The sequence below is a fragment of the Bos javanicus genome, chromosome 18, assembly GCF_032452875.1.
Source record: "Bos javanicus breed banteng chromosome 18, ARS-OSU_banteng_1.0, whole genome shotgun sequence".
Classification (NCBI taxonomy): Eukaryota; Metazoa; Chordata; class Mammalia; order Artiodactyla; family Bovidae; genus Bos; species Bos javanicus.
In genome coordinates, this window is record NC_083885.1 from 57,287,988 (window position 1) to 57,309,878 (window position 21,891).

Consider the following 21,891-nt stretch of genomic DNA (forward strand, 5'->3'; position numbering starts at 1 on the left):
AGGAGCCTGGCGGGCTACAGTCCATGGGGTCACAAAGAGTCAGACACAACTGACAAGTAATACTTTCACTACTTCAGCGTGTGTATATCTATCCCAATTTTCCAATTTATCCTTCCCCACTTCCCCTCAGTAACTATGTTTGTTTTCCGCATCTGTGATTCAATTTTTATTTCATATATAGGTTCATTTGTGCAATTTTGTTTGGATTCCACATATAAGTGATATCATATGATATATATCAGATCAGATCAGATCAGTCGCTCAGTCATGTCCGACTCTTTGCGACCCCATGAATCACAGCACTCCAGGCCTCCCTGTCCATCACCAACTCCCGGAGTTCACCCAGACTCATGTCCATCGAGTCAGTCATGCCATCCAGCCGTCTCATCCTCTGTCGTCCCCTTCTCCTCTTGCCCCCAATCCCTCCCAGCATCAGAGTCTTTTCCAATGAGTCAACTCTTTGCATGAGGTGGCCAAAGTCCTGGAGTTTCAGCTTTAGCATCATTCCTTCCAAAGAAATCCCAGGGCTGATCTCCTTCAGAATGGACTGGTTGGATCTCCTTGCAGTCAAGAGTCTTCTCCAACACCACAGTTCAAAAGCATCAATTCTTCGGCCCTCAGCCTTCTTCACAGTTCAACTCTCACATCCATACATGACCACAGGAAAAACCATAGCCTTGACTAGATGAACCTTTGTTGGTAAAGTAATGTCTCTGCTTTTGAATATGCTATCTAGGTTGGTCATAACTTTCCTTCCAAGGAGTAAGCGTCTTTTAATTTCATGGCTGCCGTCACCATCTGCAGTGATTTTGGAGCCCAGAAAAATAAAGTCTGACACTGTTTCCACTGTTTCCCCATCATGGAAACCTCTTAGTAAAATAAAAACAAGAAGGTAATATATCTCTGTGGAAATGAATAATAAGTGGACAAGATTAAATTTCACTTGGTGTAACACATGTGGCCCATGCCTCATTTTTTTGTGCAGGAAACTCTAGCTCAGAAGGCAAATATCCTTCATAGAGAACTGGAAGGATGGCCACCAGAGATTTTGTAATAGAATTGATCTTCCTATCCCAGAATATATTTGGAATCCTGGGAAATTTCTCTCTTCTTTACCATTATCTCTTTCTTCACTTCACCGGATGCAGGCTAAGATCCACAGATCTGATCATTGAGTATCTGCTTATAGTCAACTCCTTGGTCATGTTCTCTACAGGAACCCCAAGGACAATGGAAGTGTTTGAGTGGAAATATTTTCTCAATAATACTGAATGCAAAATTGTTTACTATATCCAAAGAGTGGCCAGGGGAGTGTCCATTGGTAGCATCTGCCTCTTGAGGGTCTGCCAGGCCATCACCATCAGTCCCAGGAACTCCAGGTGGGGACAGCTTAAAATGAAAGCTCCCAAGAACATTGGATCCACTATTTTCCTCTGCTGGGTTGTGCGCATGCTGATAAATATTCGATTTACTAGGTATGTGAAAGATCAATGGAGTAACAGAAACATCACAAAGAAGAAAGATTTAGGATTGTGTTATGGTTTGATTCATAATAGAATCAAAGTCTTACTGAATGTAGGATGGTTTTTACTTCCTGCTGTTTCATGTCTGGTGTTCATGATCTGGTCCAGTGTCTCCATGGTTTTCATCTTGGACAGCCACAAGCAAAGTGTGCAATACATTCATAGGATCGGCATCTCTTCAAGATTCTCCCTCGAACCTAGAGCCACCCAGAGCATCCTTGTCCTGGTGAGCACCTTTGTGTCTTTGTACAGGGTCTCCTCCATCTTTCACATTTATTTGGCTCTTTTTAACAATCCCAGCTGGTGGCTGGTGACTCTGCCCCAACTATAAGCCCCTACATTCTCATGAGTCATGGTTGCAGAGTACCCAGGCTCTCCTTTCCTTGGATAAAGATGAAATAATCACCTAATCTTACGTTGTTAGGTCACTAAGTTGTGTCTGACTCTTCGTGATCCCATGGACTGCAGCACACCAGGCTCCCCTGTCCTTTACTATCCCCAGGAGTTTGCTCAAATTCATGTCTATTGAATTGGTGATGATATCTAACCATGTCATCCTCTGCCACCCCCTTCTCCTTTTGTATTCAGTCAATTTGCATATCAAGTGGCCAAAGTATTGGAGCTTCAGCATCAGTCCTTCCAAAGAATATTCAGGGTTGATTTCCTTTAGGATTGACTGGTTTGATCTCCCTGCAGTCCAAGGGACTGTTAAGAGTCCTCTCTAGCACCACAGTTTGAAATCATCAGTTCTTCAGCGCTCAGCCTTCTTTATGGTCCAGCTCTCACATCCATACCTGACTACTGGAAAAGCCATAGCTTTGACTAGATGGACCTTTGTTGGCAAAGTAGTGTCTCTGCTTTTTAATATGCTGTCTAGGTTGGCCATAGCTTTTCTTCGACAGAGCAAGAGTCTTTTAATTTTGTGGCTGCAGTCGCCATCCACAGTGGTTTTGGAGCCCAGGAAAGTAAAGTCTGTGTCTTGTTAGAGTTCACAAGGGGCTCATAGTGTATAGTTTAAAAATGGCCCGTTGTGGTGACCTGACAAACAGGGGATGAAGTCACAGTGACCAAATTGCCCTGGTGGCATCCTGTTTTTTTCCTTAAGGTGATATCCTGTTTCCCCCTGCTGGTGCCAGTTTCTCAAGACTATGTGACCCCCGAACCATGAGACCCCTTCAACTCCCTGATAACAAGACCCCAGCTGTGGGCTAAAGATACGCTAAGGGCCCCTCCCTTTGGGGCGCAATTTCCCATCAATAAGGTTTAAGAAGAGTTGGCTGTAAAAAGAGAGAGCACTGGCTTCTCTCTAAAGTCAGCCACTTTCTCTCTTCCTATAATAAATCTTTCTCTGCCTGACTGCCCAGCTTTATCTCTTTGTGTCTACGCTTGTCTTACATCACTGTTTCCTCTTTTTCCCCATCTATTTGCTGTGAAGTGATGGGAGTATGTGTCATGATCTTAGTTTTTTGAATGTTGAACTTTAAGTAAAAAAAAAAAGAAACATACCATATATCAACACACATATGTGGAATCTAGAAAAAAGGTATAGATGATCTTATTTTCAAACTAGAAGCAGAGACAAAGACCTAGAGAAGAAATGTATGGACACCAAGGGGGGAAAGGGTATGAGGGAGATGAATCGGGAGATTGGGATTGACACGCATCCACTATTGATGCTATGTATAAAAGAGATAACTGATGAGAATGTACTCTACAGCACAAGGAAGTCTACTCAATGCTCTGTGGTGACCTGGGTCAGAAAGAAGCCCCAAAGGGAGCAGGTATATGTATATGTGTGACTGGTTCGTTTTGCTGTGCAGTAGAAACAAACCCAACTTTGTAAAGCAAGTGTACTCTAGTAGGAATTAATTTTAAAAATTTCAGTGTTATCCAAGGATTGGCAGAGGTGGGGCTATGAATATTCTGTGTCTAGAGGATTTTCTGGACAACGAAAACTATTTGTGGGAACCTTTTATTTTTTTTACTGGTCAATTTTTTAATTCAAAAAACTTGAATTCTTAAAGAATAGTCAATAACATGGGTACCAGATGTTTCAAGAAATATTTCAGTCCCTTGAACCCCATGTACCATTGAACTTGGAAGTATTGAAAAGTACATTGAGAAGGGTCTTTGGTTTTCATATTATTAAGTCTGAATACTATAACCTTCTTAGCGAAAAACATAGGCAGAACACTATTTGACATAAATCTCAACAACATCTTTTTTGATCCATCTACTATAGTAATGGAAATAAAAGCAAAAGCAAACAAACCAGACCTAATTTAACTCAAAAGCTTTTGCACAGCAAAGGAAACCACAGATAAAACAAAAAGCCCACAGAATGGGAGAAAATATTTGTGAAGGATGTGACTGACAAGGAATTAGTCTCCAAAATTTACAAAGAGTTCATGTAACTGAGTATCCAAAAAACAAACAATCCAATCAAAAAATGGGCAGAAGACCTAAACAGACATTTCTTCAAAGAAGACATACAGACAGCCAAGAGGCACATGAAAAGACGCTCAGCATCACTAATCATTAGAGAAATGCAAATCAAAACTGCAATGAAATATCCCCTTACAACAGAATGCCCATCATCAAAAAAATCTACAAATAATAAGTGCTAAAGAGGGTCTGGAGAAAAGAGAAGCCTCCTTGGTGGAAACATCACTGTTAGAAAGAATGTAAACTGGTACAGCCAATGTGGAGAACAGTATGAAGTTTCCTTTAAAAAAAAAACTAAACAAAAATAAATGGAAACCTTTAATAATGGACACATGTTATTATGTTTCTCCAATGTCACAAACTGTACAACCCTGAAAGTGAGCTACAAGGTAAAGTATGGACTTAAATACTGATGTCACTATAGATTCATCAGTGGTAACAGAAGTACCCCTATGGTGGAAGATGATGATAAAGAAGGAGGTTACACATGTGTGGGAATAAGAAGCATATGAAAATTTCTGCACCTTTCTCTGAATTTTACTGTGAAACTAAACCTTCTCTAAAAAAATCTTTAAACTTAAAAAAATACATTGTTATTGGTGTATTCACACTTCATGGTTAAAAAGATTTAATGCTGTCAAATAATATTTAGAAAATGGGTATGTTTCCCTTGTTTTATTTTTACCTCAATTAATGCACTTTATAGATGTGATAAAATATCAGGTAATGAGTAGAGAGAGAACAAACTATAGCCACATAATCCTTTTCTTTTTTAAAAAAATATCTATTTATTTGACTGAATCAGGTTCTAGTTGTGGGAGCATGGGCTTAGTTGCCCTGTGGCATGTGGGAGCCTAGTTCCCTGACCAGGGATCAAACCTGCATCCTCTGCATTGCAAGGCACATTCTGAACCATTGGCCCACCAGGGAAATCCCTCAAACAATTCCTAAAATGTAGAAACACACATACAATAGGGCAGCAACACCAAAAAAAATTCTCATCTGCTAATTCAGTTACAGTGTACCTTTTTACTTAATATTAATCACTACTTCCTTTGTGTATCATCAAATACACATTTATGGCATCATTTTCAAAGGCTTTGGTCCCTTCCCAACAAACATTTTAATCCTCCATGACTGCCTTTGGTTCATTTTCAAAGAAAGCTGTGATGTAAATACCTTCCTGCCCCTGGTCTCTGAAGATGGAGGCCCCCTCACCTGCGGGTAGATGGTCACAACGCTAATCATTTTGTGAATAAATGTGGGCCCAGGGGGTCTCCCCAGGTGGCTCAGTGGTAAAGAACCCACCTGCCCATGTAGGAGACCCAGGAGACGCAGGTTCCATCCCTGGGTCAGGAAAATCCCCTGGAGAGGGAATGGCAACCGTCTCCAGTATTCGTGACTGGGAAATCCCAAGGGCAGAGGAGCCTGGAGGGCTATAGTCCACAGGGTTGCAAAAGAGTGGGACACGGCTGAGCTACTGAGAAGGAAAGCACGTGGCCCCCAGGAAGGGGAGGGGGAGACAGGACCCAAGGACTCAGGGTAACTTTGGGAAGATCTCGGAGAGCAAGCCTCACCACACCCCCCAGACACACACCCCCCGCAAGGGCATCATGTGACTTTGTGCAGCACTCGCCTCCCACCTCCCCTTCCCCAAGCGCAGCTCGAGGCCACGGAGGGCCGCCCCCAGGAGGAGCCCCTCCCCGGGGCATCAGGCGGAGGGAGCCGGTGTTTTCAGAGGTTCCAGCCCCGCGCCCTCACCGTGTTTTCAGAGGTTCCAGCCCCGCGCCCTCACCGGCTCAGGGCTCCCAGGTGTGCTGTGTGGGATGGCTCCAGCTCAGTGCCACGGAAGACAGGTGTTACAGGAGCAGCGTCAGCACCCACAGGGGGCTTGTTCAACGTGTCATTTCACGGGTTCCCCTCAAACTGGCTAATTCATAGCTTCTTAGACTGGGGAGGGTTTGTATCCACTTTAAAGCTGCAGAGAAAATCTTTAGGCAAGCGGTTCTCATCTGGGGTCCCAGGAGGATCCTCTTCGCAAACTCCGGCCCCTGGTCCTGGAGGAGCATCAGCGCTGCTTGTCTTCCTGCTCCAGGCGAGGCCCGGGCTGAACACGGGGCTTCGGGCGCGTCTGTGAGAGCTCAGAGCCAGCTTCAGGCCGGGGCGGGCGGCGGGGTCTGCTGTTCTGGGGTCGGGAGGGGACGTCAGTGCCGCTCACCTCTCCCGTGTTGGCAGAATCCGGGGAGAGAACACGTGTGGACAGCAAAGGAAAACTTGACGTGCGTCTCCGGGAGGAGCTGATCGTCCTGAGTCTCTCCTGAGACGAAGGGCAGGAGAGGTGGGCCCTCTCAGCTTTTCAAGCTCCTTCTGCCTGTGGGCGTGTTGCGAGCAGGCGAAGACGCTGTGCTGACGCCTTGGAAGGTGTTATCTCATGATGCTGAGGTGATCCTTCCCCATGACCTTGAGAAGAAAACGACCCAGGGCAGGAGGAAAAGAGGAGGAAATGGCAGCTTCTCGGGTAAATGTCTGGATCAGAGGCTATGTCTGCTTTTCCTCCTGAAATGCCCTGGATTAACAGTTTACAAACCTTTCATTCTCTGCTTCTGATGTTGCCTATTGACGTGGTTTTCAACTGCTAATTTTTTCCCCTTTTATTCTGATGATGTTCAAGATCAGAGCTTTAGAATGTTTCTCCCTCACGTCCCAGCGCCTTTTCTCAGGTGTCTGTCAGCATCAAGGCTGCCTGGAGAACTTGAAGCATTCTCACCAAAAAGTAATGACTTTCCTTGTGGCTAAGAATCCTCCTGCCAATGCAGGGGACACGGGTTCCATGCCCGGCCAGGGAAGATCCCACGGGCCGCGGAGCAACTAAGCCCATACCCACAAGTACTGAGCCTGCGCTCTGGAGCCCAGGAGCCGCAGCTACGGAAGTGTGTGCCCTGGAGCCCGCGTGGCACAACGAGAGAAGCCCCCGTGGCACAACGAGAGAAGCCCCCGTGGCACAACGAGAGAAGCCCCCGCAGTGAAAAGCCCATGCACCACAACTGGAGAAAAGCCCGCACAGCAACCAAGACCCAGCACAGCCAGAAATAAATGAGTAAGTAAAAACAGAAGGGCCTGGGATTTAGGAAGACTGCTGGTGACCAGGGCTGCTGGGGAAGACCTATGAGGAATTTACATTTGCTTATGAACTTGCAGGCTGTTATCTAGCACGTGTGCTTATGAGAATAACTGGTGTCAAAGCAAGGCACCCGTGGGCTTCTGGTCCATACACATGATGCCAAGGCAGCAATATCATGGAGCACTGTAGATAACTCTCAGCAATACTCCTATGCAATCCATATTGTAACCATCATAATGTCCCAGTAGTTAAAAATGAGGAAATGACATACTGTACCATTTATGGAAAATATGATCTCAAGTTATTTGCGGGGTATGGCCAGTAGAAGAAGGGAATTACTGTGAGATGTCATTCTCTGTGCATCCTAAGTCACTTCAGATGTGTCGGACCCTTTGTGACCACATGGACTGTAGCCTGCCAGACTTCTCTGTCCCTGTCTTCTCCAGGGAAGAATATTGGAATGGGTTGCCCTGCCCTCCTCCAGGGCATCTTCTGGACCCAGGGATCGAACCAGCATCTCTTATGTCTCTTGCACTGGCAGACAAATTCTTTACCACTAGCACTACCTGGGAAGCCCCATGAGATGTCATCCTACTGTGTTACAGATACTTTCTAGTCACCATCAGTTAATGACGACTTAAAAAACCCCAGGGGGATGATAATGCTTGTGTTAATGTTAACATTGGTGGTGGAATACGTATGTGCATGCTCAGTTGTGTCTGACTCTTTGCAACCCCATGACTGGAGCCCACCAGCCTCCTCTGTCAATGGGATTTCCCATGGCAAAAATACTGGAGTGGGTTGCCATTTCCTTCTCCAGGGTATCTTCCCGACCCAGGGATCAAACCTACACCTCCTGTGTCTCCTGCATTGGCAGGCAGGTTCTTTACCACTGAACCACCTGGAAGCTTGTTACTGATGAGAACACTTCTTCAAATATACATCAAGTTTAATATATGAAAAGCCGTTCACTTTTATTGATTAACATATAGTAAGTTCACACATAATCTAAATAAAACTTTCCAAAGTTTACTCTATAATCTTTGATCAAAATACAGATTACAAGCATTTGGAAACATTCTTGTTCTTGTGATACAGTGGTCAGAGAAATGTGATATTTATGGTTTACAAAACAGAGAGAGCAGTTATTTAGTAAACAAGGATGTACATTCATTACATGACCTTTCAGGAAAAGGTTACATGTATTTTTCTTGGGTATCTGTGAAGATTTCCTGATTGTTACCATGTCAACTAAAATTCATGACTTGTAGTTATTGCTGTTATAAAAATACATCAGGATTTCAGTGAGCTGCCATCTTTATATCCATAAAAAACCATTGGCACAACTATTTAAAATTTTGACTCTCTGTCTTACTTTAATACAAAGAATTATTCTCTGAACACTTACCTAGCGGTGACATAGAGGGATGTTTTAAACAATGACAATCATCACCTCCATTTAGACTTCCACTGTACATTTCACATTAGAGGATCCTTAATAGTACATAAAAAAGTAGATAAAAATTATTTCCACCTATTATAGAAGGGTTTTAACTTTGAGGCAGCAAAGATCAAGAATATTAGTTTTAAAAAAGCATATTCACATACACACTTAAGGTATAGCACATAGTAATTTGAAAGTTGAGTTATATTAAATTTCACTTTCACATACTGTCAATATGAATAAGGATACAATGATAATAATTATGTTGTCTAACATCTCTTGCCTTGATCCTATGGTCCAAGTAACAAATAATTTTTCTAAGTGTTTTAACTTTGGATCATTTTCTATAATATCCTGATTTAAAGTAATACCAGAAAAGGGTTATTGACTGAATGCTATCTTTGATGAATTCTCTGATATTTATTTAGACCTGAGTTTTTAAATTCATTTTGTACATTTTTTACAGCATTAAGCGTTCTTCCCAGTATGAACTCTCTGGCATTCTCTGATGTGTATGCTTAGGACAAACCTCTTTCATCACTTACTACGTTTGTAGGGTCTCTCTCCAGCACACGCTCTCTGATGCTGAGTGAGGTGACAGCTCACTTCAAGGCTTTGTCCTATTATTTATATTTGTAAGACTACTTGGCAGTATGAATTATTTTGTGGCAAGTAAGATTTGAGAGGCAATTAAAAGCTTTGCCTCATTCTTTACATTTGTATGGTTTCTCCCCAGTATGAATTCGCCTATGTCGACTAAGGTTTGAACTCTGATTAAAGGCTTTGCCACATTCTGTACATTTATAAGGCTTCTCTCCAGTATGAATTCGCTGATGTTTAGTAAGTGTTGAGTTTCGATTAAAAGCTTTGCCACATTCTGTACATTTATAAGGCTTCTCTCCAGTATGAATTCGCTGATGTTTAGTAAGTGCTGAGTTTTGATTAAAGGCTTTGCCACATTCTGTACATTTATAAGGCTTCTCTCCTGTATGAATTCGCTGATGTTGAGTAAGTGTTGAGTTTCGATTAAAGGCTTTGCCACATTCTGTACATTTATAAGGCTTCTCTCCTGTATGAATTCGCTGGTGTTGAGTAAGGGTTGAGTTTTGATTAAAGTCTTTGCCACATTCTGTGCATTTGTATAGTTTCTTCCCAGCATGAATTCTCTGATGACGGGTAAGGTTTGAGTGATGATTAAAGGCTTTGTTACATTCTGTACATTTATAAGGCTTCTCCCCAGTATGAATTCGCTGATGCACAGTGAGATATGAGCAACTATTAAAGGCTTTCCCACATTCTCTGCATGTGTGAGGCTTCTCCCCAGTATGAATTCTCTGATGCTGATTAAGATTTGAGCAACTGATAAAAGCTTTGCCACATTCTTTACACTTGTATGGTTTCTCCCCAGTATGGATTCGCTGATGTTGATTAAGTCTTGCACGTCGGTTAAAGGCTTTCCCACAATTCTGACATTTATATGGTTTCTCCCCAGTATGGATTCGCCTATGTCGATTAAGGTTTGAGCTCTGATTAAAGCCTTTGCCACATTCTGGACATTTGTAAGTCTTCTCTGCAGTATGAATAGTGAGATGTTGAGTAAGGCTTGAGGGCTTGCTGAAGGTTGTGCCACATTCTGCATATTGGTTAGGTTTCCCTCCGGTGTGGATTTTCCTGTGTCTATTTAGATTTGATAATTGAGGAAAGACTTTCCCACATTTATTCCACTTGCAGTGTTTCTCCTTAGCATGAATACTCAGATGTTGAGTAAGTTCTGATGACTGGTTAGAAACTTGACCACATTCACTAAATTTGTAATTATTCTCTTCAATATGTATATTCCCATCTGTAATAAGATTTGAGCTTTGATAAAAGACATTTCTACATTCATCACTATGGTTCTCTGAACATAGAGTTCTCTGATGATTCATGAGACCTGAGTCTTGGTCAAAGTGATTCCCAGGTTCAAGGCATGGGTAGATTCCGGCTCCATCATAAATACTGTTGTAATTATTGAAGCTGGAGCTCTCGCTTAAGGCCTCACTCGTGGGATTACACATGGAAGGTTGTTCCGCATTATCTGTACTATGATACCCATTGAATGACGGCAGCTGGATAAAGACTGTCTCATTATTATTGACATTACAGATATTGGAATAGGGAGAAAATGTTTCTTGGTGGAAAAATAATGAGCCTTCACTAAAGGATCTCTCAAACTGATCATAGTGAGATTTTCTTCCTTCATTTTCAAATCTATGGCTCTCAGACATGTATGACTGACTGTTTAATTCAAAGCTATATTCATACTGGTTTGAGTGATTATTTGTAGCATAGACTAGATGACTTTCCATGTTTTCAAAATTTCACACCAGAGAATATGTTTTTTTTTTTTAAATCATGTGGGTTCTTGCTTACAAAAACATATTTTTCTGCAGAACTTATTGACTTCAAATGGAATTTTCCCCAAGTTGATGCATATCCTCAATTTCTTTTGGCAATCATGTTTTCATCATGAATAATTGTCCTGATTTGGTTACATCTAAAACAACATCCTTTTGGCCCTTCACAGCCCCCCTTACTTTCCCAGTCTTTCATTAAGTACACATTTCCAAGCTGAGAGCTCTCAGAATTTCTGAGCACATTACACATGAATCTCCTATGCACAGCTTCTTTGGGAACAAACCCTGGGTGTCATGAGAAGATATCGCTGAAAGATAACAAATAACCAAGATCCCACTTAGTACCTTGAGTGAATATGCTTTACAGTTGTACACAATATTGACAAACCCTTAGCTATATTAATAAGAGGTGAGATGCAAAGAAGATCAGAAGTAAAAATAATGCACTGTGTATATTACATGGAAGAAAAGGTAATTCTATCAGGTTATGACGACTGATACTATACCAAAAAGTTGAATACCTCCAAGGAAGATTCAATTTTGAGAAACACAGAACACCTTAGATGTTAGCATGAGTGAATTAAAAAATTATAACACATCTACAACTATTAATAAGAGTAAAAAAGTAATTTAAAAAAATCCCTGGAGTAGATGAGTTAACTGGAAAATTCCAACAACATTTCAAGAAAAATAAATATCAATTCTCCATAAGGGATCACCATGTACACACTGCTATATTTAAAATGGAGAGCCAACAAGGTCCTACTGTCCTGCACAGGGAGCTCTGCTCAATGTTACGTGGCTGCCTGGATGGGAGGGGAGTTTGAGGGAGAACGGATACACGTGTATGGACGGCTGAGGCCCTCTGCTACCCACCTGAAACTATCACAACATTGTTAACCGGTTATGCTCCAATACAAAATAAAAGAACAGTAAAAAATATTTCTGTGAGTTAATAGATATATTAAATGGTTTTAGCACTGATGAGTAGGGGTAAATGCACTTAAAAATGTCTAAAATTTGATTATAGAAGAAAAAATTGGGAGGCAGAAATTGGGGATTACATTTTATGATTTCAGGGACTGAGTATGAACTTCAGAGAGCCATGTTTGAAGTTTCCATTGGAGATTAGAAAGCAGGAAGCATATATCTGTTCCCAGTATTTCTGGAATTTTGTCAACTAATCCCAGATCTCCACAACTCTTTTCTGACTTGAGGCAGAGACGGAAATTTGGAAAGGCCTTAAGGCAGAGTTTGTCAGAACTGTTAGCAGCTTTTCCTAGGTCCCCCAAAGCAGCGAGAGTATGCAGGTCCTCATAGACCAGGAGGAAGGTTTTGGCTCTCAGTGAAACTGAGGGAAAACCCACTGGAGCTGAAGAAGATGGAGATGAAACTGCAGAAGAACGGGGCCGGTCATGTCCCTCTTTGGCAGACATAAACCCAGGCTTCTCATTCTAGTGAAGCAGGCCTCCCCAAACCATCTGAACACGTCTGGCTTCCTCTGTGGTCTTTGGACCTCTTACCTGCGTCATCCGCTTCATTCATTCACACCTAGCACCGGGATTCTTCCTTTCCTCCAAAGGGGACCTGCTCATTAGAAAAATGAACATAATTAGGACTTTGGGTTTAACATATACACTCTAGTATACACAAAAATAACCAACAAGGATCTGCTGCATAGCACAGGGAACTATTCTCAATATTCGTAATAACCTATAAGCGAAAAGGGTCTGACTTGACTGATGGAAACCTCTCCTTACAAAACTCAGTATCTCTCCTGAACACTGTTGCGTGTTCATATTTCAAAGCCAACTAGCAGCAAAGAGACACTAGGAGGAAATGGAGTTTCCACCTTAGCTGTGTTGGATTGTGCACCTCCCTCACCACATCTTGCCAGATTTTATTAAAGATAAAGAGACAAAAATGGAACTTGATGGTGTGGGAATCTAGCAGAAAACACCCGAATTGGTGACCATGAGGTGTTATGGGATAAACTGGTGTCACGTGCGAGAAACACTCAAGAAGACACGTGGTCACTGCTCAGGTACTTTCGGCAAAAATAAGGAAATGTCAATGTATCTTGAAAAAATTTCACTTTTCTGCATTTTTACTCCAAAAATACCTCCCCAGTTCTGCATCCCTAACAGCGCATTTAAATAATAGACCTTTCTTACCAATGCAGAGAATAGTCAGATTTTTGTCAAAAGTCTCTAAGGAACTCTAGACCATTAAGGTCATCCTGTTTCAGTTCATTGCAGTCCCTCTGTCCTGTCTGACTCATTGCGACCCCACCCCATCCCAACAGAAGTTCTGCACATCAATGCCTTCCCTTGTCGGTCTTTCGAAAAGGGACTATTTTGAAAAACTGAAAGTTGTTCATTCACACTGGGAATGCTTCATGCCCTGTAGGGAGCCTGGAGGCAGACAAGGAGAAGAGGCTCGTGGAGAGAGAAGAGCCTGATTGTGACCCATAAAAATAAAAGAAAAAACAGTATTTAATAGTCAAAAACCACCTCACCAGGCAAGAATATCAGAAAAAGAGAATTAAAGAGTTGTATGTTTTCAATCCAGGGCATTTAAGGAGGAAAAAGCAGACACAGCCTCTAACCTGGATCAGGACATTCACCTGAGAAGCTGCCATTTCCTCCTCTTCTTCCTGCTGCCCTGGGTCGTTTTCGCATCAAGACTGTGGAGGAATCACCTCAGCGTCATGAGATTGCACCTTCAGAGGCGCCAGCACAGCTCCTCCGCCTGCTCCCAACACCCTCACAGGCAGAAGGACCTTGAAAAGCGGGAAACGCCAACCTCTCCTGTCCTTTGTCTCAGGAGAGATTCAGGACAATCAGCTCCTCCGTGGAGACCAATCTATCAATTTGTTGTTGTTGTCTACTCTTCTTTCTTCATATAAAGTCCCCCAAATTCTGCTAACATGGGGTGTGTGGGCTGCACTGACTTGCCCCTTTAAAGCTCATGCAGAGCAGAAGTTGTTGCCTCTGCTTGGACTGAAGCCAGGCCTCAGCTCTCACAAATGGACCAGGAGCCACGTCCTTCACCCGGGCCTCCCCTTAGAATCCCCTGGAGCACTTCCTACACGCCACACTGATGCTCCCACAGGACCGAGAGAGAACTCTGTGGGAAGGGCACCGGGGAGGTTATCGCTCACCACTGGTCACGTGACCCTGATGGGAAACAGGTGGAAAACCACTTGGCCAAAGATTCTTTCTGAACCAGTTCAGTGTATACAATCCCAGGAGGTCAGAGCCCCACTCTGAGAGGTTATGAATCTGCAGGTCTGAGGTGGGGCCATGAAATGAGTCTTCAGCAAGCTCCCTGTTTGTTCTGATGCTTCTTCCCCAAGACCCACACTCAGGAGCCCTGAGCTTCAGCCCTCACACTCAGCACAGCTGAGACCTCTCAGGAGGGAAGGGTTTAGGGCAGGAATTTCTTGGAGAGGTCAGGCTAGAACCAAGCAGAGATAGCTCCAGTACTTGGGGTTCAGGCCTTTCTAAGGGACCCTGGGTGAAGTGCTGTGGGCTCCCCAGGCTGAGCGTGGATGGGTCTATTCAAACCAAGAGGAGCAGGATTCTGGTGAGCTCTGAGGGTGTCACTGAAGGGGGGTCTGTGCAGTAGACCCTGGGGTTCAGCAAGACTGCTGGTCTCAAGGAACGGGGTCATCTAGTGGAGGTGCTCACAGGACTGGCTGGTGTGAGTTCAAGGACCTGCAGGCTGCCTGGTCCCCAGACAGACGCTGAGGCAGCAACAGCACGGAGCAGTCAGGGAGGCTCTCAACAGTACTCTGTGTGGTCCTTCTTATTAGAACCGTCACAGCGTCCCCGCAGTTACAGAGAGGGGGCGGGGGAAGGTACATTGTAGAAATTATGGAAAATATGTGACATTATTTGAGGATTAAGGCCAGTAAGGAAACTAATTGTTACAGATGCCATCCCTCTGTGCTACCTAATGGTTTATTGTCACAATCTCTCCCCCGTAGCCTTAAAGAAGGTGGGAGAGGTTAATGGTGGTGGTGCATTAACCATTCATTACACATCAACTTTATCACCAGAAACCATTCAATTTTATTAACTAACATATATGAATATCACACATAGAATAAAACCTGTTACAATCCACTGTGTGACCTTAATTAAAATACAGATTTACAAGCATAGACAACAATATTCATTTGTCTGCTGCAATGATCCGAGAATTGTGACTTCTATGGTTACAAAATGGAGGCTAATCATTTAATAAACAAGATGTAACTAGCTACATGACTTTTCTGGGAAGGCTTTCGCATACTATGGTATCAGAGATGTCGTTATCCCAAGCATGTCAACTAATATTCATGACTTTAGTTGATATGATAAAGATACATTAAGATTCCAGTGAACTCTCATTATCTTATCCTTAATAAGCAAATGACATAACTATTGAAAATTTAGAATTTTGTCTTACTTTGATATATAGAATTAGTTCCTGAACACTTACATCATGGTGACCTATAGGGATGTTTCACATGAATGACAAACACCGCCATTTAGATGTTCAGTGTACACATTACATTGCAGTTAATCTTCTAATGGAGAATAAATATAAATGACTTCTCCCTAGGATAGAAGGGGTTCTTTTATCTTTGAGGCAGCAAGCTTCACAAACGTAACTTCACATACATTAGAAACAAAGCATAGCATGGAATAATTTGAGAGTTGCATTACATTCATTTTGGTTTTCAAATAATCTCAAATCATGTTGATAGAACCAGAATACATTGCTAATAATTATACCTTTCTAAACACCAACCGTCTAGTCAAGGCTATGGTTTTTCCAGTGGTCATGCATGGATTGAGAGTTTACTATAAAGAAAGCTGAGCGCAGAAGAATCGATGCTTTTGAACTGTGGTGTTGGAGAAGACTCTTTGAGAGTCCTTTGGACTGCAAGGAGATCCAACCAGTCCATCCTAAAGGAGATCAGTCTTGGGTGTTCATTGGAAGGACTGATGTTGAAGCTGAAATTCCAATACTTTGGCCACCTGATGCGGAGAGCTGACTTATTTGCAAAGACCCTGATGCTGGGAAAGATTGAGGGCAGGAGGAGAAGGGGACGACAGAGGATGAGATGGTTGGAAGGCATCACCAGCTCAATGGACATGGGTTTGGGTGGACTTCGGGAGTTGGTGATGGACAGGGAGGCCAGGCGTGCTGCGGTTCACGGGGTTGGAAAGAGTTGGACATGACTGAGCGACTGAACTGAACTGAACTGAAACACCAACCTTTTGTCTGGTGATGCAGAGTAACATATCAATTTTCTATCTGTCTTAACTATGGATTACTATCTACAGTAAATCTCCTCCAGGAACTTCAGAAAAGAGGAATTGATGAAATGCTTTCTTATACATTCTTTGATATTTATTTAGATTTGATTAAATACTTCGTTACTTTTTGTTTTAACATCATTCACTTATCTTTCTTGTATAAACCCTTTCCTGTTTTCTAAACTAAATTTGGGATGAACCTCTTTCATCACTTATTACATTACTAGAGTTTCTCTCCAGTATGTACTCCGCATATACATTAAATAATCAGGGGGATGGTATACAGCCTTGACATACTCCTTTCCCAATTTGGAACCAGTCTGTTGTTCCATGTCCTGTTCTAACTGTTGCTTCTTGACCTGCATACAGGTTTGTCAGGGGGCAGCTAAGGTGGTCTGGTATTCTCATCAGTTTAAGAATTTTCCACAGTTTGTTGTGATCCACACAGTCAAAGGCTTTAGTGTACTCAATAAAGCAGAAGTGGATGTTTTTCTGGAATTCCCTTTTTCTATGATCCAATGAATGTTGGCAATTTAATCTCTGATTCCTCTGCATTTTCTACATCCAGCTTGTACATCTGGAAGTTCATGGTTCACGTACAGTTGAAGGCTGGCTTGAAGGATTTTGAGCATTACCTTGCTAGCATGTGAAATGAGCGCTGTTGTGCAGTAGTTTGAGCATTCTTTGGCATTGCCCTTCTTTGGGACTGGAATGAACACTGCCCTTTTCCAGTCCCGTGGCCACTGCTGAGTTTTCCAAATTTGCTGGCATATTGAGTGCAGCACTTTCACAGCAGTATCTTTCAGGATTGAAAAATAGCTCAGCTGGAATTCCATCACCTCCACGAGCTTTGTTGGTAGTAATTCTTCCTAAGGCCCACTTGACTTCACACGCCAGGATGTCTGGCTCTAGGTGAGTGACAACACCATTGTGGTCATCCAGGTCATTAAGACCTTTTTGTACAGTTCTTCTGTGTATTCTGGCCACCTCTTCTTAATCTCTTCTGCTTCTGTTAGGTCCATGCCATTTCTGTCCTTTATTGAGCCCATCTTTGCATGAAATGCTCCCTTGGTATCTCTAAGTTTCTTAAGAGACCTCTAGTCTTTCCCATTCTATTGTTTTCTTCTATTTCTTTGCATTGTTCACTTAAGAAGGCTTTCTTATCTCTCCTTGCTAGCTTTGGAACTCTGCATTCAGATGGGTATATCTCTCCTTTTCTCCTTTGCCTTTCGCCTCTCTTCTTTTCTCAGCTATTTGTAAGGCTTCCTCAGACAACCATTTTGCCTTTTTGCATTTCTTTTTCTTGGGGCTGGTTTTGGTCACTGCCTCCTGTACAGTGTTGTAAACCTCTGTCCATAGTTCTTCAGGCACTCTGTCTATCAGATCTAGTCCCTTGAACCTACTTGTCACTTCCACTGTATAATCATGTTGTTGTTGTTCAGTCGCTCAGCCGTGTCTGACTTTGCAACCCCATGGATTGCACCACACCAGGCTTCCCTGTCCATCACCAACTCTGGAGCTTGCTCAAACATGTCCACTGACTTGGTGATGCTATCCATTATCTTGTTCTCTTTTGTCCCCTTCTCCTTCTGCCCTCAATCTTTCCCAGCATCAGGGTCTTTTCCAATGAGTCAGCTCTTCACATCAGGTGGCCAAAGTATTGGAGTTTCAGCTTCAGCATCAGTCTGTCCAGTGAATATTTGGGGCTGATTTCCTTTAGGAAGGACTGGTTGGATCTCCTTGCAGTCCAAGGGACTCTCAAGAGTCTTCTCCAACACCTCAGTTCAAAAGCATCAATTCTTCGGCGCTCAGCTTTCTTTATAGTCCAACTCTCACATCCATACATGACTACTGGAAAAACCAAAGCTTTGGCTAGACAGACCTTTGTTAGCAAAGTAATGTCTCTGCTTTTTAATATGTTGTCTAGGATGGTCATAACTTTTCATCCAAGGAGCAAGTGTCTTTTAATTTCAGGGCTGCAGTCACCATCTGCAGTGATTCTGGAGCCCCCAAAATTAGTTTAGTTTTTATTTCGTTACTCTAAGAGGTGGATCCAAACAGAGTTGCTGTTTATATCAAAGCGTGTTCTGTCTGTCTGTCTGTCCTACCTATCTCAAGAGGTTGAGATTATCAGCCCTCTTTTGAGCTCTTTCATCAATTTGGAGTTTCTTTTTCTGGCTGGGTTCAGGGAGTGTGGTAATTGCATTCTCTTTTCACTTGAGAGACCTCCGCACTGTCCTACAGTCTGGCTGTTAACAATTGACATTGCCAGCATCCAACATGTAGGAGGGGTCCTTTCTCTCTACAACCCTTTCCAGCGTTTATTGGTTTTAGACTTCTTGCCAATGTCCATTCTGACCTGTGTGAGTTTTGATTGGCATTTCTCTTAAGATTTCACCATGTTGAAATATCTTCATATGATTTTTAAAAAAACAGTGTGGGTAAAACTGACCTCTCGAGGTTGTCCCCTTTGACCGACTGCCCTGTTTCACATTCTTTTCTTAGGAATTCTTTTTTTAGGATCTCCCCAAGGACATTTGTTGAGAACAGATGTTTTTTCCTTACAGCCCCATGAAAGTGAAGTCGTTCAGTCATATCCGACTCTTTGTGACCCCATGGACTGGGGCCTACCAGGCTCCTCCGTCCATGGGACTTTCAGTCAGGAATACTGGAGTGGGTCGCCAATTCCTTCTCCAGGGGATCTTCCCGACCCAAGGATCAAACCCAGGTCTCCCGCATTGCGGGCAGACGCTTTACCGTCTGAGCTACAGAGCTCTAAGCCCCGCAAACATGATGAATATGAAGTGCTCATGAGCACAGGTTTTTCAGTCGTTACCAAAAGTGACCACAAGGTGGCAGCATTTCTTCCTGCTCCACTGTTGGGTTTTTTGTTGTTTGTTTTTAGTGTCTATTTTCTGTTCGAGTAGAGTTGATTTCCGATGTGTTGTTTTAAGTCTACAGGAACTTGGTTTAGTTATGCATGAACGTATGTCTATTCTCTTTCGGGTTCTTTTCCTATATTGGTTCTCTCGGTGTGTTCAGTAGACTTCCCTGTGCTATTCTGTTATTTTGGATTATCTATCTGATAATAAGCAGTGAGTATGTTAATCCCAACCTCTTAATGTCTTCCTTCCCCTACCTTTAAAAAAAGAAATCATAAGTGAGTTTTCTGTGAGCCTGTTTCTGTTTATAAATTAGTTCATTTAGTGAATTTATAGATTCCCCCTGTAAGTGATGTATCTCTCTCCTTCTCTAATTGACGTCACTCAGTATAATAAATCTCTCGGTCCATCCATGCTGCTGCCTGTGGCAGTTTTTCGTTCTGCTGATGGCTGAGTGTATTCGGTGTACAAATGAACCATTTTCTCTTCATTTCTCTATTGATGGACATTTTGGTTGATGCTCTGTCTTGGGTATTGTCAATAGTGCTGCCCTGAAGAGAGGGGTGCATGTATCATTTTAAATTAATGTTCTTTCCGGATCTAACCAAGGAGTGGGCTTGCCGGATCGTGTACTAAGTCTATGGTTAGTGTTTAAAGGAATGCGCATCCTGTTGTCCTTCGTGGCCGCACCCGCCCATTTCCACTCCTGCCCACAGTGTAGGAGGATTCCCTGTTCCCCTCGCCCTCGGCAGCGTTTAATCCTTGTAGATCTTTGGGGGGATGGCTGTTCTGAGGGGTGTGAGGTGATACCGTGGCCCAGTTTTGATTTGCATTTCTCCAATAGTTAGTGATGCTGAGCATCTTTTCAGGTGCTTTATATGGCCACCTGGATGTCTTCTTTGGACAAATGCCCATTTAGATCTTTGGTCCATTTTTGCTAATGGGATGATTTTTTAAATATATATACATTGAGCTGCATGAGCTGTTTTCATATTTTGGAGATAAATTCCTTGTTTCTAAATTCATTTCCAAACTTTTTTTCCCCCATTCCGAGGGTTTCTTTTTTTTAGTTCGGTTTACAGTTTTCCTTCCAGTGCAGAAGTTTTTGAGGTTCGAGAAACTCAACTCAACAAAACCTCAAAAGCTTTTGAGGTTAGAGAAAATCAACTCTTTGGTTGAGTTTTAATTTTTCATTATTCTAAAAGTGGATCCAAAAGAGTTTGCTATGGTTTATGTCAAAGCTTGTTCTTCCTGTAATTTCCTCAAGAGGTTTAGAGTAATTGTCCCTCCATTAAGCTCTTTAATTGGTTTGAAGTTACTTTCTCTGTATGAGGATAGGGAATGTCACAATTTCATTCGCTGTTATCTTGTTGTTATCTTGTTACCCTCTCCTCTGAATGGACTGTTAACAATTTAACTTGGTAGCATCCGTGCAGGAGAATTAATTCCCTTTTCTCCAAAACCTTCCAGCATTTATTGTTTGTAGACTTTTTGACAAAGGTCAGTTTTGACCAGTGTGAGGCAGTACCTCATAGTTTTGATTTGCATTTTGGTAAGATTGCAGGGTGTGGAGGCTTTTCATGGGATTAAAAAAAAAAAAGTGTGAGTAAAACTAATATATCGAGATTGGCCTCTTGACAGTCTGCCCTCTCTTTTGAATTCTTTTTCCAGGACCCACCCGAGGACATTTATTGAGGACAGGTGTTTTTTTCATTAAATCCCTGCTGCTGCTGCTGCTGCTGCTGCTGCTGCTGCTAAGTCGCTTCAGTCGTGTCCGACTTTGTGCGACCCCAGAGACGGCAGCCCACCAGGCTCCCCCGTCCCTGGGATTCTCCAGGCAAGAACACTGGAGTGGGTTGCCATTTCCTTCTCCAATGCATGAAAGTGAAAAGTCAAAGTGAAGTCGCTCAGTCTTCGCGACCCCGTGGACTGCAGCCTACCAGGCTCCTCCGTCCATGGGATTTTCCAGGCGAGAGTACTGGAGTCGGGTGCCATCGCCTTCTCCGTAAATCCCTGCAAGCCTGGTAAATAACCAAGTGCCCATCCGCCCAGGTTTTTCAGTTGCTGTTACCAGACGTGGCCACAAGGCGGCAGCATTTCTTCATGCTCCGCTTTTGGTTCGACTTTAGTGTTTATTTTCTGTTGGAATACAGTTGATACCTGTTGGGCTTGTTTTAGGTTTACAAGAACTTGATTCAGTTATACATAAATGTATGTCTATTCTCTTATTTGTAGGGGTCTTTCCCATATAGGTTCTTTCAGTGTTTTCAGTACACTTTCCTGTGCTATTCAGTAGGTTTTTTTGGATTATCTGATAGTAAGTAGTATGTATGTTGATTCCAACTTCTTAATGTCTCCCTACCCTTCCCTTTTTTGAAATAATCATAGGTGAGTTTTATTAGTCTGAGTCTATTTCTGTTTATAAATCTGTTCACTTGAAAGAACTTACAGAGTGCACCTGTAAGTGATGTAATATTTCTCTTTCCCTGACTTCTCTGAGTAGGATAAACCTCTTGGTCCATCTGTGCGGCAGTTAATGGCATTATTTTTGTTGTTGTTCTTTTTGATGGCTGAGTGTATTCCAGCGTCTAGATGGATCAGTTCCTGTTCATTTCTCTCTATTGATGGACACTTTGGTTGAAGCTCTGTCTTGGAACTTGTGACTAGTGCTGCCATGAAAACAGAGGAGCAGGTATCACTTTCAATTGTGATTTTATCCAGATCTGAGGGAAGGAGTGGGCTTGCTTCATCAAGTGGTAACTATATTT

General features: G+C 42.6%; 2 protein-coding genes across 2 annotated transcripts; one reads left to right on the plus strand and one right to left on the minus strand.

Annotated features, from left to right (window-relative positions):
* Window positions 1-248: 248 nt before the first annotated feature.
* LOC133229452 (vomeronasal type-1 receptor 4-like) lies at window positions 249-1,854 on the plus strand. Its single transcript, XM_061385821.1, has one exon. It carries the CDS (start codon window positions 1,033-1,035, stop codon window positions 1,852-1,854), a length of 822 nt encoding a protein of 273 aa, XP_061241805.1. The 5' UTR covers window positions 249-1,032.
* Window positions 1,855-9,156: 7,302 nt separating this feature from the next.
* On the minus strand, window positions 9,157-11,259 carry LOC133229453 (zinc finger protein 420-like). Its single transcript, XM_061385822.1, is given in 1 exon segment — window positions 9,157-11,259. A coding segment is annotated over 1 exon segment (1,725 nt). The 5' UTR covers window positions 10,882-11,259.
* Between the last annotated feature and the right edge of the window lie 10,632 nt (window positions 11,260-21,891).

What these genes read in the sequence shown, in the direction of transcription:
- LOC133229452 (XM_061385821.1), top strand. Translation starts at nt 1,033, where the DNA reads ATGGCCACCAGAGATTTTGTAATAGAATTGATCTTCCTATCCCAGAAT.